The sequence below is a fragment of the Artemia sp. Qi Xiang Cuo genome, chromosome 20 (genome assembly GCF_049724085.1).
Source record: "Artemia sp. Qi Xiang Cuo chromosome 20, ASM4972408v1, whole genome shotgun sequence".
NCBI classification, from domain to species: Eukaryota; Metazoa; Arthropoda; class Branchiopoda; order Anostraca; family Artemiidae; genus Artemia; species Artemia sp. Qi Xiang Cuo.
In genome coordinates this window covers 12180819-12207020 of record NC_142813.1, presented here as the reverse complement: position 1 = coordinate 12207020, position 26202 = coordinate 12180819, and the positions used below count along the sequence as shown (strand labels likewise).

At 36.0% G+C, this 26202-nt stretch overlaps 1 protein-coding gene across 1 annotated transcript in view; it reads left to right on the top strand.

Annotated features, from left to right (window-relative positions):
- Positions 1-25071, top strand: part of Cpsf73 (cleavage and polyadenylation specificity factor 73) — a 108464-nt gene extending 83393 nt beyond the window's left edge. The window contains 1 exon segment of the mRNA XM_089106159.1: positions 24687-25071. Within this exon segment, the coding sequence (XP_088962285.1) occupies positions 24687-24911 (225 nt within the window). The 3' untranslated portion in view covers positions 24912-25071.
- Positions 25072-26202: the final 1131 nt, after the last annotated feature.

Sequence of the window (26202 nt, the reverse complement as noted above, 5' to 3'; positions counted from 1 at the left end):
CGTTCATTTTTCACCCTCTTAATGTTAGTTATAGGTACACAAACTTCTATGCCTTTGATGGAAAGGGGGTTATCAGGGCTTTTTTAGAGGGTGGGGATTTAAATACGAAAAAAACTTCATTTACCCACTCCCCTCTTGCCCATGTGTGAAGCTAGGTTGAGAATGATGTATCTATAATTAGATTTACAATTATAGTAAATCTGTGTTTCGCAATAAGTGAAATAACAAATTGATATTTATGGAATTGATAATTATTTGATTATTAATAATTATTATATATATTTTAATTATTTTGATTGTTAATGATCAAATAATTTTGTTTAATAATCATAATAATTTTGATTATTAATAATTATTTTGATTATTAATAAATATCAAGTTAAATTGATATTTATTTCACCATCGGATATTTTTGCTCACTCACATAAGGTGCTGTATTATCGTATTACCATTTTAACTTGACTTAATAATCTCAATTTTACTAATAAACAAGCAGAAGAAGGGAGTTTTTTGTCGCTAGGGGCCGTTGTACCTGCCGGGAGTGGCAATTCCCTTAAACTGCGGGGATCAGGTAGCAAGAAACTGGAAATGGGCTTTCTCTCGGCTGTAGGATGTATTGCAATCTATTGCATAACGCAGTCCTGAACTATTTGTATCGCTCAATGGAGACTGGTATAAAATCTGACTCGCTAATTAAATCGTGCGTTCAGTTCTTTGAAAAAGATGCGATTTCGGATGCAAAAAAAGGGCTGTATGAGGAATTCGGATATGATGAGCGATTTGTTTGACATCTAAAAGAGAAGGATAATGTTATTGACAAGATGTTGACATGATGTCATGATGACATGATGGAAAAGTTGTACAAGATGTGCGAATGACCGAAAAATCTTGCCGGAGTTTGTGATTTACGATCCTCAAGAGGTTCCAGCTCCTTCAGAATTGACCGGAGTGTATGTAGTATCAAAAATTCAAGAAATGTGCAAGAAATTTGATAAGACCCTGGATAAATTTAACCAAGTGCCTGTATTTGACATTCATGAGGGGTCTAGAAAAGAACCCGGAAGTAAGTCTCCTCTTCTTTACTCAGTAGTGGTAGAAAAATTAGACTAAGTCATTATCAACGGCAGAAGCAAGATAAAAACATAATTGACTCCGTATGTGATGCAACTCAGGATAAGAATACGATCGAGGTCAGACGAAATAGATCTGATTTTAAGGTACCCGTAAACAACTAGCCCTTAGCTGAAAAGATAGCGAGATCATTCAAGCCATCCGATCAAGAAGCAGCTATGAGTATTAAGTCAAAACAATATCTTGGAATTATCAAGCACATCTCACATGAATTTCAGGATGATCATGCGCTCTTTCATTCATAAGTGTAGCAAGGCAGAAAAGTGTGTTGACTCACGGACTTTCAAGGTATTCTTCCATGATCAAGCGAACTTGGATTATGCAATCGCATAACGATCAAAAATAGGATACGAAGTGCACAGAGTTGAGCCTTTTCTATTACTTCCCAGTAGATGTTACAGGTGTCACAAAATTGATGGCCATCTGGGCAAAGACTGTCAGAGCACAATGATTTGTTCTCACTGTGCTCAGCCGGGGCATATGAAGCTCGCGCGATTCTCCGTGCGAAAGCAACCTTAGCTATTTGTCTTGGAAGTCGAAAAGGCATAACTGCTATTCACTTTACTGCCCTGAAAATAAGAAATTGTTGTCTGAGAAAAACCCATAACAGTTTAGCTGACTCTGCAAGAAATGGACAGTAATAGGAGCATTTCAATTGTATCCTGGACCATAAACGGCGGGGTTTGTGAGAAGCTTCAACTTCTAGAGTCGCTGGTAGAGCAATTAAGTATCGTATACCTTCTAGAAGATTTTTTTTCCTGTGACTGGTTGCCCCTTATAGACCTACCTAACGCTCTTGTCACAGTGTGTTCAGCAGTGTTTCGCCGGCAGAACCGAGGTCGTCCCAGCGGAAGCCTCACAGTACTAAGCAAGTATCAACTTCAAACCCTAGAAAGTAGTGAACGCTTTGTCCCCGTAGCTTTTAATGATCTTGCTGTCATAAATGTGTACTTACCTACTAACTATGGTGACCAAGCCTCCCAGGACCGTGTCGCCTCCGCTTGTCAGAGGCTAGCAAATTTTGCTAAGGAAACCCTCCGATTTTTCCATAAATGTTTTATCACTGGTAATTTTAATTGTGATTTAACCCTTTCTGAATACCCGTATTCTTACTCTATTAAATGTTTGCTGTCTCCCTCAGTCTCATTACTTAGTAAGAACAAAGACTTTACATACATATCACAGGCTAGCACTACGCCAAACCTGGACCATGTACTGTATTCAGTTATCCCAGTCCAATATGTGACAGTAATGGACGATCAGGCCACCAGCGACCATCTCCCTATATATGTCTTGATACCCGTCGTGGTGACCAATGCCGATGACTCTCAACTCAAGTGGCTCTTGAAGAAGATGTGGAGTAACTTATGCGTACCGGAATTTCGTGAGTCTTGTGACCGTATCCTAGTGACACTGAAGGTTTCATACCATCTGTTACAGCCAAGTATCAATCTAAGTGAAAATGAGTTAAAGTTACAACTAAACCTGTACTGTCAGCAAATAATATATGCACTCAAATGTACTGATATGCGATTCCAGTTAGGCGGATACGTTGTAACAGTGAGAAATACAAGTGGTCTAGTAACCCAGTTCTAGTGTCAGCCTGTGCGACGGCGAAGTGGTGGTTGAGGAACTGGGACGAGTGCGAGAGGCCAAGGACGGGGGTTATAAATACAGTCCGGATTTATTCTAAGAGAAAATTTAGGAATGCTCTGCAGGAGCATCTAGTGGTGGTCAAGGCGATTACTGCCGAGAAGATTCTAAATGACCCTAATTACCTTTGGAAGTCTCGGCCTCTTTCTGAGAAGCAGAACCATGAGGGCTCCGATAGCATCCCAGAGTCTGAGTGGGTTGCCCATTTCAGAAGTCACTCAGAAGTCAAGAAGTTCAGAAGTCACTTTGTAAAACCCAACAGCAGTGTAGAAAGTTCTTTCGATAGTGAGATGGCTTCGTTACTTGATTCTACTCAAAAACCAAATTCTATTGTAATAACACCGTCTGCTATTAAGGAGGCTGTGTTGAGGCTTAGAAAGAAGAAATTTTCAGTTGGTGCCGACAGTATTTGTGCTTAGCATTTTATTGCCGCAAGTGCCTTCGTCTATAACCGCCTTGCACTACTTTTTCAAATGGTTGTTAACATCGATGTCGTTTTGGACAGCTACTGTATTTGAGTGGTAAACCCCATTCTGAAAAAGAGTCAACCAAGATCATCATGTTCATCATATAGACCAATGGGTTTATCAAGCATTTTCGCAAAGATATTTGAGCTTATAGTTGTTGATGATTTAAAAGAAAAGGATATTGTGCCACCATTCCAGTTCGGGTTCTGATCGGGTTTATGTTGCTTCCACGCCCTTACAAGTCTTTGTAATGTGCTCAGAGATACAGAAGCATCTGGGAGCACTCTGCTTCTTTGAGCATACGATGTTATGAATGCTTTTGGTTCCCTTATCCACTCGCAGGCCATATTGGAGTTGTATAGCCGTGGTGTGAGTTTTGAGTGAGTGCTTTGTTATGCGGACGATCTGTTAAATCTGCACGGGTCAATAGCTAGTCTTCAACGGAGTTTTGATAACCTATCTGATAGATATCAACAAATAGGACTAATCATGAATGCTGCGAAGTCCCAAGTCCTCTTCTTTAATTTTCAAGGTAGTTATGTGCCTGATAGTGTCTGTCTAGGTGAAAGTGAGGTGGCACCCACCATTGTACTTACATATTTAGGTCTCCCGACTTGACCCCCCCCCTCGTCGGAAATTTGCAGAAAGGAACAAAATCGACATATTTGGGTCCAAAATCCACATTTTGGCTGTCAATTACCCACGTATAAAACCTGGTATATCCCTGGAACTTTAGTTGTCTGCATCAGTGATAGACAAATAGTATTCAATTAGGTCCTAATTATAGCATGTTTGTTATTATTTTCATAAAACAGTGTTTAGGGCTAAAATTGGTCAGTATTAAGTAAAAAAGCTGTTTGATCTAACACACATATGTAAGGTCGTATCCAGATTAAAAAAAAACTTTTTTTTTGGGGGGGGGGGTACAAAAATTAAAAAAAAAGTGTATCAAAAAATTTTTCTATGCATTTTTTTTTACTTTTTTACGTGTAGGACAAGTATTTTTTTTTGGGGGGGGGGGTTAACGCTTTAATCCATGGATATGGCCTTGCCTGGAAAAGATTCCAAAGTGAATTTGTAATGAAATGTTTGATTTGTTGAGTAGAATTTGCATCTAGACCCCGGCGCTGCGCCGATGAGGGAAGACCGTCGGCTGTGGGGCCAAAACAGCGCGCCGCCGGCGCGATGAATGTTGATCGGAAACATTAATGTTTTCATCAGTCTTTCGCAAATCACAGCTTAAATTTACAACAGATTCGAGCCTATTCATGAGTTCAAAAATTCACAAGTCGCTGGCTGGAAACTGGTCCTCTTCGTCATTCATCAAGAGAAGTAGAAACCTGGTAGAAATGAAATCGCTATGGCGTTTGAGAACCCTTGCATAATAGTTAAATGATCTATTAGATATGTATTCTTAACATAAACATTTATCAAAATTAGTAGTTTTTTTCATCAAGCGTTGATGCATGCAAAACTTCAAATAACGTATCACAAAATTCGTCAGTTATCTGGGTAAAAACTTTGAATAAATCTTTGAACATAAAAGCTTAATTTTTTCATTATACACTTTGCCTATATCCGTTTTATCAGCTTTAATACAGTTAAAATGGGTAACTTTGATATTCATTGTTTTTCTTTTGCTCTTTTAAGTTCCTAAAAAGCCTTCCTTGTATTAAAAATGGGTTTTAATAACAATTTAAAAAAAAATACATCAGGTATAACTCACGAAAATCTTGTTAATTTTTTTATTATCATAGGGGTTGGACAAAGATGTTGTACGCAGTATTTTTCCTTGGCTTCTTCCTTCTTTAATTTACATGTGTTGATTCATATTTCAAAACATTATCCAACTGTCGAAATATACCGTACATAAAACATAAAACAATGTTTACAATACACAAGAGAACATACAATTGCAAGCAGAAATATATGTAAAACACAAAAACACATCAACCTGTCCAACCAATTTTTTTCCACAATCATTTATAATCATTTTGAATAGGATAACTTAAAATTTCACCTTAAAAAATAATCAAGCATCAGTTCCCAATGACGAAATGTGGATGACCCACCTCAGTACTGTAAGGAAAATGGAAGTTAATTTCCAATCAATGTGTCAGTTTCAACCAATTAGCTTAGTCGAACTTAAATGAATTTATATAATAAACAAAATCAGAAAATTGAACAGCTTTTCGAAGAGCATGCATAGCAATTCAACGTAATCTTGTATGATTTGAATATGTTTCTCAATTATAATTAAACTAAAATGAAAACATTATGACGTTAAAAACTTTTAACTAAGACAGTGAACGCTTAGAAATCTTCCTTAGGGGTATTCTCTTTGAATTTCGTTTCTTTTAAGATCGTGGCAACGCGTGACGGGTAAGCTGGTATACTAATGAAAGTCCAAATATTAGTATGTGTAAAAAAGGTATATTTCAAAATAGTGAAGAGGGACAAAAATTCTAGGAGTCAACTGGTCAAAAAAAATTCCTTCAGTCAAACTTGGAAGTCTATTCTAACTGTGGGATGTGGCTATATTTGTCAAGAATAAAAATCAACTTATTCACTTTGTGTGGACTGAGGCTGCTTTCAATAAGAAAATTCAAGATCTTATTATTTGAATATAATAATTCCCTACCCCCCCCCCCCTTTGGACACCACCTTGATAGGATACCGTCTCTGCTTTAAATTAAAAAAAAATTACTTTTTGGCATCCCTGCTTTCAATAAAAATAAAATCAAAGTACTATCACTTAAATATAATAATTTCCTATGCCCCCCACCTCTGGATACCGTCTTGATAGGTTACCGTCTCTACTTTAAATTAAAAAATAGCTTTTTGGCATCCCTGCTTTCAATAAAAAAAAATCAAGTTACTATCACTTAAATATAATAACTCCCTACCTCTAGATACCATCTTGATAGGATACTGTCTCTGCTTTACATTAAAAAAAATTAACTTTTTGGCATCCCTGCTTTCAATAAAAAAAAAGATATTATCATTTAAATATAATACTTCCCTACCCCCCCCCCCTGGATACCATGCACCTTGATAGGGTACCTTCTCTGCTTTAAATTAAAAAAATAATTAACTTTTTGGCATCCCTGCTTTAAAAAATAAATAAATTTGACATACTATCATTTAAAAATGGTAGCCCCCTATCCCTCCCCTATAGGCAATAATTTATAATTTTTTTGTGAACCATATTTTTGGTGTAACTTCCGTTTACATCTTTAATTCCCCAACCTTGTAAATCGCTTATTATATATATAAATTTTGTCTAAATTGGTTTTTTTTTTTGGGGGGGGGGGGCTAAAACATTTTCAGAAAGAAGATTTTATTTTCTTTAATCCATCAGGCGTTCAACAATTGAGTATTAAACATTAAGAAAATCTTATCTAAAAACAGCAAAAGAAAAAAAAATTCTGCAAACTTACAATTCAGCTGTGGAAACGATCTGTCTGCTATCAATTTCAAAATCAAATTGTAGTGAATGAGGCGTTAAATAATTCTATTCAACTTGAAAATAAAATTCTTGACTACGAATGATGAAAGGAATTGCAAGTGGGAAACTGGATTCGAAATGATTTAAACTCATTTCATAAAAACGATACTTTTTTGTCAACATATGAAAAACTCAGTAGGCCATATTGCAATATTTGCAATGCAATTGCAAATTGCATCTGCCTGGTTCTTATGCAAAATAACAAGAGACGAAAATAAGCGAACAAGAGCGTAGTGAAGTATGTTGGTTTGCAAATTAATTTTTAACAGAGAAAGTCACTGGTGATAAATTATAAGGGATGACACCGTTAAAGGGTGATTTTTGTGGATTCGGGGAACCGAATTTTTTTTTGGGGTGACGCATAGATTTTCGTGGAAACACTCAAAATTCGGGGATAGTGCTAGCCCTGCTTGATTTCTAATCAGGAAAATCGAAATACTAAACCGCACGAGAAGGAAAAGCTCCGACTTTGCGGTTGACGCAATAAAGAATTGCCGCAAAATTAACTTAAAGTCGACCGAACGCCGCCACCTTTGCCAGCGGTGGCGCTCCGGCGGCATTGCAACACTTCGGTGGCGTTTGACCGGGCCTCTTGTCGGCGGCGTTCGACCGGGCCTCTTGTCGGCGGCGTTCGGTTGATCCGCCGGCTTGGCGCCGGGGTCTATTTGCATCATCTGAGGTAGAAATAAACTGTAAAGATGGAGACAAGAATTTTTTGAGTACATCTACTGAAACTGGAAATTAGAAAACTTGTAAAGTCGATTATGAGTTCCCTGTTCGTGGAATGGAATGAATATGAAATGTTTCGTTTTAAAAGTTAAAACTTAGCTTTCAAAATATATAAAATAGACCCTTAGGTTTAACACTAAAGTTGGATCTTTTATCCCCCTATTACCTATTACCGCTATATATCTAAAAGGCGTTGATTTAAGGTTCCCCATTTGCAGCTCATCATTTCCACCACTAAACAAATCGCCCCTTAGGCTTTCCAAATCATTATAATAAAAAGAAAATGTCCGAATCTATCCCCCAAAATACCGCCTATTGGGTAAATTCGTAGTCTAATTTGAAAGTTAGATATCTGGTTGACCACGCTTTCTTATGTTTTAAATAAATTATCTAAAAAAACAGTATTAGAAATAGGTGCCTTAATCACGGAGTGTATGGATCGGGGGGGGGGATTACAATTGTCCCTATAGATTTAGATAATCACTATCCCCCCCCCTGCCTCATCCTAGACTTTGAAAATTTCTTTTATTTTAAAAATACCCTTTTTTGGTATTTTCCTTGAAAAAGAATTGGAAACAAAACAACCAAATTGCTCCTCTTTCCTACATTTTGCCTTAAACACATCATTTAAATGCATTTTAAATAAAATTTCGCCGGGCAAAAAAGCCTGTGATCGAAAGAGAACAGTTCGTCAACTTGAGGGAGATGTTCTCCTTTGTTTGTTTTTGTAGGGGGACGGTATATTGGGCCACCAGAAACTTATTTGACAATTTCTTCAGAAACTATATCATTTTGGCACATACCGAATTTCTATCATGAGTCATCAACGCTGTATCTAGGAGTTTTGTTTGGGGTGGCAATTTTTCGGTTGGGGTTTCGGTTGGTTTTATTTTATAAAATAAAATTAAAAATACATTAAAAGTTTGTTTATGTGTATTTTTGTTACTCTTTAACGAGCCAGACAAAAATATCGGAATGGGGGAGGGGTAAATCCCCTAAATCTCTTAGATTCGGCCTTGAGCGTCACTAAGAATAGTTAACAGAAAATATCGTTGGCACATGTATACTTTAAAATTGAAAATGCTTCGATGTTCAAACTCAACCAACTTATTTCTTTATTACATCCACACCACATTCCATTTCACATTCATCCACTATATCGACTTTACATACTATAAAAACAAGACGCTTGTGACAGTTATCAGCTGAAGTTCAATTCAAGGTGGTTATAAGTCATCTTAGTAGCTAAAATTTGTTATGAGATCAGATAAGAAATCCATAATCACCTGAATAGTCATCCATATCAGAAGAAAATGCGAAATTTCACATTTTGTAGATAGTACCTTAAGGATTCTCATGTATGTTGAATTTGACTTCATATTTTTACCATGATCGCAGCCTTTGATGAAATACTTTGTCCTGCTTTCATAATTGCTCTGATTTTCATGAGCCGTCCAACTTTGAAATCAATAAATTTCGCACGTTGATTCAGCATAAATAACAGATTTTGTTGTTGCCTATGTTGAAATCAAAACTTCACTTTTTAGAATAAGAGGGTCGTTCTCTCCTTACAGTTTATTATAACTATCTGTTTGGTCCAAGTTTTATATATGAAGGAGGGTTACTGCCCCCTCCTTTAACTCCCTTTTCTTATATTCAAGTTTAATGTTCGTAAAAAAAAAATATATTTGAGAATGATGATAATTCCTTAGTCTATTTCCCTTTTATATATGAATTTCATATATGATATGAAGGAATCATGCACACATAGAATTACAAACATTTGCAATTAAAGTGGTACTTCCTTGGACAAGGGTTCAACCCTCTCCACTCACTTCAGTCGATGTAGCGCCGATCGCAAAGACATTTTATTTTCAGTAACACCAAATTTACGAGTGGGAAAAAATGGGGATGGGGGCGGGGAGGGGTCGAAACCAGGTAACTACCGCCTCTGGATACAGTTCTGTTGACACTACATGCTCGATATTGTTGTACAGGAACGCAAAAGACACAATCACCCAAATCAGATAAGGGTTAGCAAATATTTACACTGAAGACAAACATTAGAACACGACCTAGTTGATATTCAAAACAAGGTTAAGAAAGTTGATCTCGTTCAGGTTGTCTAGATTTTCTTCCAAGAAAATAGGACCCCATTGACAACAGATCATTTTCTAGAAATTAATTTAAGGATTTGAAGGAGCCGAAAATGACCAAAGTCCAAAAAGCAAACTACACCTCCCAAATCATAATTTTCTGAAAGCACACACCTATGAAATGCTAAGAAATCTAGCTCCGAAAAGTCAAAAATAGCAAACCACTCATTCCCAAATCATAGGTTTCAGTCAACACACACCTACGAAAGGCTAAGAAATCCAGCTCAGAAAAGTCAAAAATAGCAACCCACACATCCCAAATCATTGGTTTCAGACACCACACACCTAAGAAAGACTAAGAAATCTGGTTATGAAAAGTCGGAAATAGCAAATTGCATACCTCAAATCATAAGTTTCAGACAACACATACCTATGAAATACTAAGAAACCTTAGCTCAGAAAAGCTTGAAATAGCAAACTATTCATCCCAAACTAAGAATCCTAACTCGAAAAAGTATATTACACACCCTACCCCGTACACCTCAGTCGTGTCTGACATCACGTAAATATGAATGGCTAAGAAAATTATCTCAGAAGAGTGAAATAGAGCAACAAAAACATCACACATCATAGGCTTCATACACCACATACCTAAGAATGACTAAGAACTCCAGCTCCGACAAGTCAAAAATAGCAACCCACCCATCCCAAATCATTGGTTTCAGACAACACACATCAACAAAAGACTAAGAAATCTAGCTTAGAAAAGCCCGAAATAGTAATTTACATATCCCAAATCATTAGTTTCAGACAACATTCACCTACGAAATACTATGAAACCTAATCTCAGAAAATCCTGAAATAGCAAATTACACACCTCAAATCATAAGTTTCAGACAACACACATCTATGAAATACTAGGAAACCTTAGCTCAGTAAAGCCTGAAATAGCAAACTACTCATCCCAAACTATAGGTTTCAGACAACAAACATCTATGAGAGAATATGAATCCTAGCTCTGAAAAGTCAAAAAAGCAAACTAGAAATCACAAATCATAGGTTTCTGACAACACACACCAACGAAAGTCTATGAACCTTCTATCCCAAATCGTAGGTTTAAGTCAACAAACACCAGGTTTCAGACAACAAATACCAACGAAAGACTAAGAACCTTATATCCCAAATCATGGGTTTCAGTCAACAAAAAGCAACAAAAGACTAAGAAATCTAACTCAGAAAAGCCCGAAATAGTAATTTAAATATCCCAAATCATAAGTTTCAGACAACATTTACCTACCAAATAGTATGAAACCTTAGCTAAGAAAGGTCTGAAATAGCAAATTAGACACCTCAAGTCATAAGTTTCAGACAACACACACCTATGAAATACTAAGAAACCTTAGCTCAGAAGAGCCTGAAATAGCAAACTACTCATCCCAAACTGTAGGTTTCAGACAATAAACACCTATGAGTGACTAAGAATCCTAGCTCTGAAAAGTCCAAAATCAAACAAATCATCCAAAACTATAGGTTTAAGGCAACAAACCCAAACTAATGAATGATAAAACTAGCTACGAAAAGACACAAATAGTAATTTACATGTCACTAATAATGAGTTTCAGACAACACACACCCTAAAAAGTCTCAGAATTCCATCTCTTAAATCAAAAAGCAAACTACTCATCCCAAACTATAGGTTTTAGACAACAAAAACCAATGAAAGGCTAAGAAATAAAGCTCGGAACAGACAAAAATAGTAATTTACATATCCCAAATCATAATTTTCTGACAGCACGCACCTATGAAAGGCTAAGAAACCTAGCTCTGAAAAGTCAAAAATAGCAAACTACTCATCCCAAACTATAGGTTTGAGACCATACAAACCTAAGAGGGACTAGGAAAACTAGCTCAGAAAAGCCCAAAACAGTAATTTAAATATCCCAAATCGTAATTTTCTGACAACATTCACCTACGATACACTAGGAAAGCCTAGCTCATAAAAGTCTGAAATAGCAAACTACTCATCCCAAACTAGAAGTTTCAGACAACAAACACCTATGAGAGACTAAGAATTCTAGCTCTGAAGATTCCAAATAGAAAACTACACATCCCAAATCATAATTTTCTGACAACACACACCTATGAAAGGCTAAGAAATCCAGCTCAGAAAGGTCAAAATAGCAAACCATCCATCTCAAATCATAGTTCTCAGACAACACATACCTATGAAAGACTATGAAATCCAACTCATAAAACTCAAAATAGCAACCCGTGCACCCCAAATCATAGGTTTCAGACACAATACAACACCGAACGAGGGGGCTGGGGGAGCGCAGGTTGGGGTCTGGGGGGCCGGCTGGGAGCCCGGGTAACATTTGGGGACCGGGGGGCTCCTTCGGAATTGGGGTATGGGGAGGGCGTTTGGGGGATAACATTTCGAAATTTTTACTTTTTAGTTTACTTTTTGCGGTGCATCCCTGCGGCGCATCCCTGCGGTGCTTTCCTGGCCCGCGGCGCGTCTCGGAACCCGGTGGACCTTTGCGGACCGGGGGAGGGTCTTGGGGGGCCGGGGGGCCCTTTGGGGGTCCGGGGGCCCTTGGCGGACCTGGGGTGGGCATTTGAGGGTGTGAGGAGGGCGTTGGGGGGGGGGGGGCTGTTGGGGTGGTGAGGGGACGTTGGAGTACCTGGGGATACCATGAGGGTCGGGGTTGGGGATCGCAACCCTTTGGGACTGGGGTAGAGGACCTCACAACACTGTTCAAATGAAACTTGTGTATTATAACGACCACAGAGTTTCACCCTCAAATCCTCTTCCAAAATCTTTTCAAAAATCATCTTTTAAAATGTCTCTAACTGTTTCGCCGAAATAATTCCATAACCTGTCTAAAACAGTTTCGCCCAAATAATCCCTAAATGTAATTCAGCGTGTTCCTATTGTTTTTGGCATCTCTCTGCGCTAATGCATTTCAAATTAATAAGAAACCTGATTCCCGCGCTAAAACAATTCTTCGCTAAGATGTTTCTCGGAGAATTGTTTCCATGGCGTTTGGTTATTAATATCCTGTGGAGTTCGACCAAAAGAGTTGTTTCCGAGGCAAAGACATTAATGACTGGGATCTATTCCTGGAGAATCGTTTCTAGGTGAAAATTTTTAAAGTCTGACAGATGATGTCATTGGTTGATTGATCTGTCAAGAAAGGGGAATTAATTTGTTGTTTCTAAGGGGAATTATTGATTCACGATAGGGGAATTGAGGTCGACAGCACAGGTGTTTTAAATTTCTGGAAACTCATAACATTCGCTGAGAGCGTGCACTTACAACAACAACAACATCGACCTTGGAAATTTAGGTCATTGACACACTTTGATTACGCAATCAATTTCTCAGAAATCCATCTCCCCTAGGGACTCTATGCCCATATATGGTGTGGGGTCACGATCAATAGGGGCCTTTCTACTTTTGGGTCCAAAATCCACATTTTGGCTGTCAATTACCCACGTATAAAACCTGGTATATCCCTGGAACTTAAGTTGTCTGCATCAGTGATAGACAAATAGTATTCAATTAGGTCCTAATTATAGCATGTTTGTTATTATTTTCATAAAACAGTGTTTAGGGCTAAAATTGGTCAGTATTAAGTAAAAAAGCTGTTTGATCTAACACACATATGTAAGGTCGTATCCAGATTAAAAAAAAACTTTTTTTTGGGGGGGGGGGTACAAAAATTTTAAAAAAAGTGTATCAAAAAATTTTTCTATGCATTTTTTTTACTTTTTTACGTGTCGGACAAGTATTTTTTTGGGGGGGGGGGGGGTTAACGCTTTAATCCATGGATATGGCCTTGCCTGGAAAAGATTCCAAAGTGAATTTGTAATGAAATGTTTGATTTGTTGAGTAGAATTTGTATCTAGACCCCGGCGCCGCGCCGATGAGGAAGACCGGCGGCGGCGGGGCCAAAACAGCGCGTCGCCGGCGCGATCAATGTTGACCGCAAACATTAATGTTTTCATCAGTCTTTCTCAAATCACAGCTTAAATTTACAACAGATTCGAGCCTATTCATGAGTTCAAAAATTCACAAGTCGCTGGCTGGAAACTGGTCTTCTTCGTCATTCATCAAGAGAAGTAGAAACCTGGTAGAAATGAAATCGCTATGGCGTTTGAGAACCCTTGCATAATAGTTAAATTATCTATTAGATACGTATTCTTAACATAAATAATTATCAAAATTAGTAGTTTTTTGCATCAAGCATTACTGCATACAAAACTCCAAATACCGTATCACAAAATTTGTCAGTTATCTGGGTAAAAACTTGAATATAAGTTTGAATTTAGAAGCATAATTTTTTCATAATGCCCTTTGCCAATATCTGCTTTGTCACCTTTAAAACATTTGAAATGGGCAACTTTGATATTGATTGTTTTTTTTTTTTGCTCTTTTAGATTCCTAAAAGCCTTCCTTGTATTAAAAACGGGTTTTAATAACAATTTAAAAAAAAAATACATCAAGCATAACTCACGAAAATCTTGTTAATTTTTTTATTATCATAGGGGTTGGACAAAGATGTTGTACGCAGTATTTTTCCTTGGCTTCTTCCTTCTTTAATTTACATGTGTTGATTCATATTTCAAAACATTATCCAACTGTCAAAATATACCATACATAAAACATAAAACAGTATTTACAATACACAAAAGAACATACAATTGCAAGCAGAAATATATGTAAAACACAAAAACACATCAACCTGTCCAACCGATTTTTTCCACTATCATTTATAATCATTTTGAATAGGATAACTTAAAATTTCACCTTAAAAAATAATCACGCATCAGTTCCCAATGACAAAATGTTGATGACCCACCTTAGCACTGGAAGGAAAATGAAAGTTAATTTCCAATCAATGCGTCAGTCTCAACCAATTAGCTTGGTCGAACCTAAATGAATTTATATAATAAACAAAATCAGAAAATTGAACAGCTTTTCGAAGAGCATGCATAGCAATTCAACGTAATCTTGTATGATTTGAATATGTTTCTCAATTATAATTAAACTAAAATGAAAACATTATGACGTTAAAAACTTTTAACTAAGACAGTGAACGTTTAGAAATCTTCCTTAGGGGTATTCTCTTTGAATTTCGTTTCTTTTAAGATCGTGGCAACGCGTGACGGGTAAGCTGGTATACTAATGAAAGTCCAAATATTAGTATGTGTAAAAAAGGTATATTTCAAAATAGTGAAGAGGGACAAAAATTCTAGGAGTCAACTGGTCGAAAAAAAATCCTTCAGTCAAACTTGGAAATCTATTCTAACTGCGGGATCTGGCTACAATTGTCATGAATAAAAATCAATTTATCCACTTTGTGCGTACTTTGGCTGCTTTCAATAAGAAAATTCAAGATCTTATTGTTTGCATATAATAATTCCCTACCCCCCCCCCCTTTGGACACCAACTTGATAGGATACCGTCTCTGCTTTAAATTAAAAAAAATAACTTTTTGACATCCCAGCTTTCAAAAAAAATAAAATCAAAGCACTATCACTTAAATATAATAACTCCCTATGCCCCCACCTCTGGATACCGTCTTGATAGGATACCGTCCCTACTTTAAATAAAAAAACAGCTTTTTGGCATCCCTGCTTTCAAAAAAAAATCAAGGTACTATCACTTAAATATAATAACTCCCTATGCTCCCCCCCCCTCTGGATGCCATCTTGATAGGATACTGTCTGCTTTAAATTAAAAAAAAATTAACTTTTTGGCATCCCTGCTTTCAATAAAAAAAAAAAGATATCATCATTTAAATATAATACTTCCCTACCCCCCTGGATACCATGCACCTTGATAGGGTACCTTCTCTGCTTTAAATTAAAAAAATAATTAACTTTTTGGCATCCCTGCTATAAAAAATAAATAAATTTGACATACTATCATTTAAAAATGGTAGCCCCCTATCCCCCCCCCTATAGGCAATAATTTACAATTTATTTGTTAATAATTTTTTTGGGTTAAATTCCTTTTCAATCTTTAAGTCCCCAACCGGGTGCATTGATTATTTTATTGATAAATTTGTTTAAAATAGATGGTTGTTTTTTTTGGGAGGGGGAGGGGGTAAAAAATTTTAAGAAATAATTTTGTATTTTCTTTATTCTATCAACCATTAAACATTTTGTTATTAAAAACTAAGAAATAATTATATAAAAACAGCAAAATAAAAAAAAAATTCTGCAAACCTACAATTCACTTGTAGAAACGATCTTCGATCTTCAAAATAAAACTGTAGTGAATGTCGCGTTCTATAATTCTATTCAACTTAAAAATAAAATTCTTGACTACGAATGATGAAAGGAATTGCAAGTGGGAAACTGGATTCGAAATGATTTAAACTCATTTCATAAAAACGATACTTTTTTGTCAACATATGAAAAACTCAGTAGGCCATATTGCAATATTTGCAATGCAATTGTATATTGCATCTGTCTGGTTTTTATGCAAAGTAACAAGAGACGAAAATTAACGAACCAGAGAGTAGTGAAGAATTATGGTATGCAAAGTAATATTTGGCAGGGAAAGTCACTGGTGATAAATTGCTAGGGGTGGCACCGTGATTGCGTGATTTTCGGGGATTCGGGGAACCAAATTTTTTTTCGGGGTGACGCATAGATTTTCGTGGAAACACTCAAAATTCGGGGATAGTGCTAGCCCTGCTTGATTTCTAATCAGGAAAATCGAAATACTAAACCGCACGAGAAGGAAAAGCACCGACTTTGCGGTTGACGCAATAAAGAATTGCCGCAAAATTAACTTAAAGTCGACCGAACGCCGCCACCTTTGCCAGCGGTGGCGCTCCGGCGGCATTGCAACACCTCGGTGGCGTTCGACCGGGCCTCTTGTCGGCGGCGTTCGACCGGGCCTCTTGTCGGCGGCGTTTGACCGGGCCTCTTGTTGGCGGTGTTCGGTCGATCCGCCGGCGCGGCGCCGGGGTCTATGTGCATCATCGGAGGTAGAAATAAACTGTAAAGATGGAGACAAGAATTTTTTGAGTACATCTACTGAAGTTGGAAATTAGAAAACTTGTAAAGTCGATTATGAGTTCCCTGTTCGTGGAATGGAATGAATATGAAATGTTTCGTTTTAAAAGTTAAAACTTAGCCTTCAAAATATATAAAATAGACCCTTAGGTTTAACACTAAAGTTGGATCTTTTTATCCCCCTATTACCTATTACCGCTATATATCTAAAAGGCGTTGATTTAAGGTTCCCCATTTGCAGCTCATCATTTCCACCACTAAACAAATCGCCCCTTAGGCTTTCCAAATCATTATAATAAAAAGAAAATGTCCGAATCTATCCCCCAAAATACCGCCTATTGGGTAAATTCGTAGTCTAATTTGAAAGTTAGATATCCGGTTGACCACGCTTTCTTATGTTTTAAATAAATTATCTAAAAAAAAACAGTATTAGAAATAGGTGCCTTAATCAAGGAGTGTATGGATCGGGGGGGATTACAATGGTCCCTATAGATTTAGATAATCACTATCCCCCCCCTGCCTCATCCTAGACTTTGAAAATTTCTTTTATTTTAAAAATACCCTTTTTTGGTATTTTCCTTGAAAAAGAATTGGATACAAAACAAACAAATTGCTCCTCTTTCGTAGATTTTGAAAGTACATTTTGCCTTAAACACATCATTTAAATGTATTTTAAATAAAATTTCGCCGGGCAAAAAAGCCTGTGATCGAAAGAGAACAGTTCGTCAACTTGAGGGAGATGTTCTCCTTTGTTTGTTTTTGTAGGGGGACGGTATATTGGGCCACCAGAAACTTATTTGACAATTTCTTCAGAAACTATATCATTTTGGCACATACCGAATTTCTATCATGAGTCATCAACGCTGTATCTAGGAGTTTTGTTTGGGGTGGCAATTTTTCGGTTGGGGTTTCGGTTGGTTTTATTTTATAAAATAAAATTAAAAATACATTAAAAGTTTGTTTATGTGTATTTTTGTTACTCTTTAACGAGGCAGACAAAAATATCGGAATGGGGGAGGGGTAAATCCCCTAAATCTCTTAGATTCGGCCTTGAGCGTCACTAAGAATAGTTAACAGAAAATATCGTTGGCACATGTATACTTTAAAATTGAAAATGCTTCGATGTTCAAACTCAACCAACTTATTTCTTTATTACATCCACACCACATTCCATTTCACATTCATCCACTATATCGACTTTACATACTATAAAAACAAGACGCTTGTGACAGTTATCAGCTGAAGTTCAATTCAAGGTGGTTATAAGTCAGGTTAGTAGCTAAAATTTGTTATGAGATCAGATAAGAAATCCATAATCACCTGAATAGTCATCCATATCAGAAGAAAATGCGAAATTTCACATTTTGTAGATAGTACCTTAAGGATTCTCATGTATGTTGAATTTGACTTCATATTTTTACCATGATCGCAGCCTTTGATGAAATACTTTGTCCTGCTTTCATAATTGCTCTGATTTTCATGAGCCGTCCAACTTTGAAATCAATAAATTTCGCATGTTTGATTCAGCATAAATAACAGATTTTGTTGTTGCCTATGTTGAAATCAAAACTTCACTTTTTAGAATAAGAGGGTCGTTCTCTCCTTACAGTTTATTATAACTATCTGTTTGGTCCAAGTTTTATATATGAAGGAGGGTTACTGCCCCCTCCTTTAACTCCCTTTTCTTATATTCAAGTTTAATGTTTGTAAAAAAAAAATATATATTTGAGAATGATGATAATTCTTTAGTCTATTGCGCTTTTATATATGAATTTCATATATGATATGAAGGAGTTTTATATGTGAAGGAGGGTTACTGCCCCCTCCTTTAACTCCTTTTTCTTATATTCAAGTTTAATGTTCGTAAAAAAAAATATATTTGAGACTGATGATAATTCTTTAGTCTATTGCGCTTTTATATATGAATTTCATATATGATATGAAGGAGTTTTATATATGAAGGAGGGTTACTGCCCCCTCCTTTAACTCCCTTTTCTTATATTCAAGTTTAATGTTCGTAAAAAAAAATATATTTGAGAATGATGATAATTCTTTAGTCTATTTCGCTTTTATATATGAATTTCATATATGATATGAAGGAGTTTTATATATGAAGGAGGGTTACTGCCCCCTCCTTTAACTCCTTTTTCTTATATTCAAGTTTAATGTTCGTAAAAAAAATATATTTGAGAATGATGATAATTCTTTAGTCTATTGCGCTTTTATATATTAATTTCATATATGATATGCAGGAGTTTTATATATGAAGGAGGGTTACTGCCCCCTCCTTTAACTCCTTTTTCTTGTATTCAAGTTTAATGTTCGTAAAAAAAATATATTTGAGAATGATGATAATTCTTTAGTCTATTGCGCTTTTATATATTAATTTCATATATGATATGCAGGAGTTTTATATATGAAGGAGGGTTACTGCCCCCTCCTTTAACTCCTTTTTCTTATATTCAAGTTTAATGTTCGTAAAAAAAAATATATTTGAGAATGATGATAATTCTTTAGTCTATTGCGCTTTTATATATTAATTTCATATATGATATGCAGGAGTTTTATATATGAAGGAGGGTTACTGCCCCCTCCTTTAACTCCTTTTTCTTATATTCAAGTTTAATGTTCGTAAAAAAAAATATATTTGAGAATGATGATAATTCTTTAGTCTATTGCGCTTTTATATATTAATTTCATATATGATATGCAGGAGTTTTATATATGAAGGAGGGTTACTGCCCCCTCCTTTAACTCCTTTTTCTTATATTCAAGTTTAATGTTCGTAAAAAAAAATATATTTGAGAATGATGATAATTCTTTAGTCTATTTCGCTTTTATATATGAATTTCATATATGATATGAAGGAGTTTTATATATGAAGGAGGGTTACTGCCCCCTCCTTTAACTCCCTTTTCTTATATTCAAGTTTAATGTACGTAAAAAAAAATATATTTGAGAATGATGATACTTCTTTAGTCTATTTCGCTTTTATATATGAATTTCATATATGATATGAAGGAGTTTTATATATGAAGGAGGGTTACTGCCCCCCTCCTTTAACTCCCTTTTCTTATATTCAAGTTTAATGTTCGTAAAAAAATATATATATATTTGAGAATGATGATAATTCTTTTGTCTATTGCGCTTTTTTATTATGTGTGGCTGAAACGTCCCAGAGAGCAATACTATCAGAGTTGCCACCCTTAGTGATTTATCACTATTTCTAGTGATGTTTTATATTGCCTAAACAAAAGTTACTAAATCACCATATAAATGACTAGATTATCGAAGAAATTTCACTAAATCAATCAAAAGATTGTAAAATCTAGTGATTTCTTTTTTTCGCCAGATGGTAACCCTGAATGCTATACTCAGAGACCCTTTTATGGCTTGGATGAGGTTGAGGTAGCGGCAAATCTGACAAAGTGACTTAAAACGAACAGAAATCATTCCGTGTATGGAAGGGGCTGTCCCCTCCTCGACGCCTCGCTTTTTGCGCTAAAGTTTTGTATTGTTTTGAAAAATAAAGTTGTGAGAAAGAGTTAAACTTTACCGTAAAGAGCGAGGCGTTGAGGAGGGGATAGCCCCTTTCATATACGGAATAATTTCTGTTCGTTTCAAGTTTTAATGTTACTCCTTTTTTTTCAGTTAAAAAACCTTGTTTTTTTATTTAACTCCTGAACGTTTTTAAATTAATGTAGGTTCTGATTTTGGATCACCGTTCATGAATAATTAAAACGAAATTTGTATATTAATTTTACTTATTTTTGGTTAAATGGCTTTCTCGAAAGTTCTTTAATTTTATTTACGAACGTTTGAATTAGTAATAAATTTACGTGACTTACGAATTAACTTCCGTAACGAGCTTCTATATTCCTATATTTTTAATATGTATATGAGGGGGCTCGCCCCCTAGTCAAGACCTCGCTCTTTAAGCTAAAGTTCAAATTTTGTTCCAATTCTTTAAGAATGACCCGTTAATCACAAAGGCCGTTAATTAGAATAAATGGTTCTTATAAAATTACTAAAAAAAACTATAGCGTAAAGACCGAGGTATTGACTAGGGGGCGAACCCAATAATATACGTAATAATTTTTGGTCGTTTTAAATTTTATTGCTCCTTACTTTCAGTTGAAAAACTTGTTTTTTTTATTTAATTTCTGATCGTGTTTTTAAATAATGCTGGGAAATCTGGGGGAAAGTTCATAGTAATGCCCTTTCCCCCATGAAAACTTCCTCCATGGAAATATCCTCCCACAAACCCAAGACCCACCCCCCACCCCCGTTACCAGCAAAAATTCAGATTGCCATATTGATTGGCATAGTTGAAAAGTCAAGTAATCATGCCATTTGGGGATGACACGGCCCTGCAAGTCCCGGAGGAAAAGGCTGTAAGTTATGATAGTATCTACATATAATGTTTGTTATTGGGAAGTAAACAGAATTTTTTGGGGAGGGTGAATTTTCTGCGGGGGGAATTTTCTGCAGTGAGGATTTTCCAAGAGGAGATTTTTCTATGGGGAGGGAAGTTTCTTGGATGAACTTTCAAAGAGAAACCATACACTGGGGAATTTAACCGGAATTCTTATACTAAATGCTTCTTATTTGGCTTACTTTCTCTTTGTCAATTTAATTTTACATTTGGAGATATATAGGGGAAACTGCGTAGGGAAATGTTTCAAGTTTGAAATTGTCTCTTGAATTGGAGTTGAAATTGTCTGGGGGATTGTTTCGGGGCGGGCGGGGGGATATTTCACGGCAGAGATTCTATATAGGAGAATTTTACACGGGAGAAAATTTCCATTGAGACATTGAGAGGGGAGAATTTCCAGGAAATAATTTCCACGGAGGGAGGATTTCTGGCATGATTTGAAAAATGATCAGAGATTAAAAGAAAAGAGTATTTCTTCTGTTTTCTTGGGGGAATTTTCAGCAGGGATGGAATTGTCTGTGGGAAGGGGGATCTTACTCGGGAGGAACTTTTCAGGAAGGAATTTTCTCCCGGGAGGGGTATTTTCCATGGAGAGGAAAGGTGAATATTCCGGCATCATTTGAAAAATAATTAAACAAAAAAAAAATTTCAACTAAAAGTATGGAGCAAAATCCAAATTTTAAATGAACAGAAATTCTCTCCTGTATGAGAAGGAGGTTCCTCTCCTCTATATCTTGTTGTTTACCCTAATTTTAACTTTTTTTTCCGATTATTTAAGAACAACTCCTGAATCAAAAGAGCCGTTTAATTAGAGTAAGGAGATTTTTAAAATATGAAAATGAATATTGGTGTGAAGAGCGAGGTATTGAAAAGGGGTTGTCCCCCTCATACATGAAGCAATTTCAGCTCTTTTGAGTTTTAATATTGCTCCGTACTTTCCGTGGATTTTTTTTTATTAATCACTGAAAAGCAGAACCAACTCTCGGGGGAAGACATTGACATGCTGTTAATTTTGAATAGCCAAACATGGCTAGTAAGTTATTTTCTTTATTATGAGCCCGAGTAATTCTAAATCAGATTTTTAAAATATTTATTCATGTAATTGAAGTTTTTTGTGTGTTATTCGAAATTGGGAAAAAAATTCACTTTAATTACGATTTTGTTATTGAATTTTGCCAGAACTTTAAGTTAATCTGAGTAAAAAAGCATTGATATATAGAAGTATCGAAATTGATATATCGAATATCGTAAGTAAAAATATCGATATATCGTCCGATCAAATTATCGTCCAACTCTAACTTGTATTGCATTATATTGCATTAATGTAACTTTAAATTCCATAATATCATTTTCAAAATAATATTCCTGTTAATATATATGCGTCGTATATATAGATACTTAAGAAATTATTTGAAAAAAACTACGTTTTCTAAAGAGTTAAAGAGGCTGAGTTACAAGGTCGAACCTTAAAACGTACAGGGATTAGGAGGCTCAGTTGGGGGGCTGCCGCCCCCCAAACCCCCCGCTTTCGCAGCCTTTAAATAAAAAAAAAAGTTTTTTAAACTGAAAGTAAGGAGCGACATTAAATCTTAAAACGAACATAAATTATTCCGTATATGAAAGGGGCTGTGCCCTCCTCAACGCCTCGCTCCTGACGCTAAAGTTTTTACTGTTTAAAAAAAAGAGTTGTGAGAAAGTCAAACTTTAGCGTAAAGAGCGAGGCGTTGAGGAGGGCACACCCCCTTTCATATACGGAACAATTTCTGTTCGTTTTAAGATTTAATGTCGCTCCTTACTTTCAGTTTAAAAAACCTTTTTTTTTAAGGCTGCGAAAGCGGGGGTGGGTGGGGGCTGGAGGACCCCCCCCAACTGTGCCTCCTTCTCCCTGTACGATTTAAGGTTCGACCTTGTCACTCAGTCCTTTTAACTATTGAGAAAGCTTAGTTTTTTCCAAGTAATCTCTTCACATCTGTGTACAGTTTATTACTTATTAGTGCTTGACTAACTGTTAGCTGATTTGACAGCTTGCGGGCTTGCGGGCTCTTATAGGAAAACGAGCCCGCGTTTTCGCGGGCTCTTATAGGAAAACGATAAGAGCCCGCTTATAGCGGGTTCTTATAGGAAAACGAGGTTTTTCGTAAATGTAAATTCGGGGGATGATTTTTTTGGTCTGAAAATATCAAAAGGCCCTAACAGGTCGAATTCTGCTTCGAATGAGTCCTCATTCACCCAGATCAGTTGTCAACTGTGACCTGTAGGCGTGGCTAAGAAGAAAAAAAAATTTTGAACTTTAAGTGGAGATATTTTGTTTTTAAAAAACAGAGAAGAAGAAATCGGATTAAGCTAAAATTTCGAAGATAAGCTCCCAGGTCCTAGGAAAGCTTAACATCTAAATTTCAGCCCAATCGGACAGCGTTAAAGGGGGGCTGTGGTCGGAAATTCAAAACTTCCGACCCACTTTTACCCATGAAGATAAGATCGGAGGGGGGTGAAATTTTGCACGTTTCTTAGTTTGAGCTTGGGCTACAAAACGCGATTACCGCTGTCTTTCTGCGACCGCTAGGACCGGAAATTACTTAACATTGTGGTGGGTCGCCTCTTTATAGAGGCACAAGTGTGCCTCCTTGATATCTCGCGCAAGTATTTGTAGTGATTTATTCAAGCAAATTATTTCTTCAAATCAGTTGAAAAATTAGATTTATCATTCAGAACTATGAAAAATATTTTTATCTTTAAAGTTTATAATTTCCATAAATGAATAATTTGCATTTGCTATTTTAATCATGGACATTTTCCTGTCATTTAAGAAATGACAAATAATTTTCTATTAATGCAAATGAGCTGAGAGCTTTCTCTTATGTTTTAAAGATTGTGAACGATCTTGAACGATCTTACTGAATTTGCATATATTCGGTGGCTCTATGGATTATCATCATAACCTGACTTTCTGCACTAAGTGAATTGCTGGTGGTTGAACGTCACCTTTTAACAACGGGTTCATATACTTTGAAACCTAAAAGTGTCAAAGTGGCGTCAGCTGGGTGGTGGCAGGTGGCATTTAGCCAGCCCATTAGATTTTATAAAATCTATTTTGGCCCCCTCCCTCCCTCCCAAAAGAAAATCTTGAGTTGACTCAACTGGGGTGTTCAAGTTTGGAATAAAACACAAGACGAAATCAAAGAACCTGTTTTATCATTTAACTTTAAAATGAAGAAATTTCTTTTGTCATGGGAGTTTTCAATGATATATTTTTTTAACGTTTTTTGTTGTTATGGCTGATGCTTTGAGTTTCTTTGAATGCTTTTATCTGGTTGTGTTTATTTAATTTAGTGCTATGTAATGCTCAGGACTGGATCTTGGCCGAATACCATGTTGGCCAAGTCCTGAGTCTTTTCGTAGTGTATGTTTATTTAAGTGACAAAGTCTGAAGTCAGACAAATAGATTTCTAATTTTCTTATGGATTTTCTGTCACCAACACTTGGTGTAAAAGCAGTGATGAAAAGGTTCAGTGTTATTCATCCTTTAAAATTTTGTATTACGTGATTTTTTCGTGAATGGGTCAAAACTCGGACATTTAGGAAAAGAAAAAACGATCAATGTTGCTAAATATTCAGATATTCTTGTTTTTCAGGATAGTTTGGTTGAAATGCTACGGGATATGTTTGGCGAAGCTGCGGTCCCTAAAACCGTAACCAAAGACGATTTTTATGTGACTGTGGATGATAAAAAGGCTTCTATTGATTTTTATAATCTGAAGGTCACTTGTGAAGAAGATTTAACTTTGCAGAAAATTTTGCAAACTGCTGTCTCTCGCCTCTACAACTCCCTTGCTCCTATTTCTGCGATTCAGATTTGAAATCAATTTAAATTTTGTATCTTTAAGTTAATATGACAATATTTTATTATAAAGACTACTACTAGTTTTTAGAGTCTGAAAGTTAGGTTTGAAAATCTAAATCCTTTTTTTTTTGTTTTGTATACATGATGGCTCTTTATCGCCCCGCTATTGTTTGCATTTGTCTGGCCCTCTATTGTAACCATTGTTTTGTATTTTACGCGAAATATTTTGGTCTTTTTGACGGTGAAATTAAAACGATGAGTACACTGCTTTCATTTGTTTAGAGTGCTGGGTATTTGATCAAGACGACTAGTTGAGGTTAGATGAAAGAGATTAGATAGAAAATATCGTAGCCATAATGCATCTGAGATTAGAAGTCAAAAGAAGACATCTTCAGCAGTGCGATTTAACGGAAATGCAAGGGGAAATTATTTAAATTTTTCTCAGTGGATATGAAAATAAGTGTTTATGAAAACCGGGGGGGGGTATTTTCAATTCTTTTTCAATTAAAATACAAACAATAAACAGGTATCTTCAAATACAGATGGTGGACGGCAAGTGCCTGCAACCCAATTGGCGCCCTACCAAACCATGGGCAACTTGCAAGAGCATAAACCGGCGCTAGTGTTGATAAATAAAAAATCGCCTGGGCCATCTACCTCTAGCGTCTCTTAGAATTTTTAAGTTTCGTCATTGTGCTGCTTTTTTTTCAGAAAGTGAGATCAGACACTTTTGCTGCACTAATTTTGTCTAATTATTATACTGAAAGATCCCAAGAGACACAAAATACTAAATTTTGCTGGTAATTTCTTATTTTTGACACTAGCTCCAGTTTTCTCTCTTAGATGTTCCCACTCCAAAGAGTATTGCAGCGGTAGCTAGTAAATTAGTAAGAGACGATCACGTCCCTTAGTAAATAACTTACAAGAGTGGTAACTAGGGCTAGTGCCGAAAAGCAAGAAACACCAATTCCATCTAGTGTTTGGCGTCATTTTGCATTTTTCAAGTTTTCAAGTTGTTTTTCCGTCCCACTCTTTGGGGGAATATCAAACCAAGATCAAAATTTTATCGGTCTACACAGTCAAAATTGTCTGACCTAGGGAATGATTGGCTTAGATTACCTGGTAAAGACTCCTCGACTAGCTACCTAGTAAATTGATTTGTTATTCTTTTTATTATTATTCTTTGTTTTATTTTTACATTATTCTTGACAATATCTTACATAAATTAAGTATACTTGAATTTTTAGTAATTATAAATAGCTGAAGGAAATATCAAATGTATTACTTCCTATATTTTATATTGATGT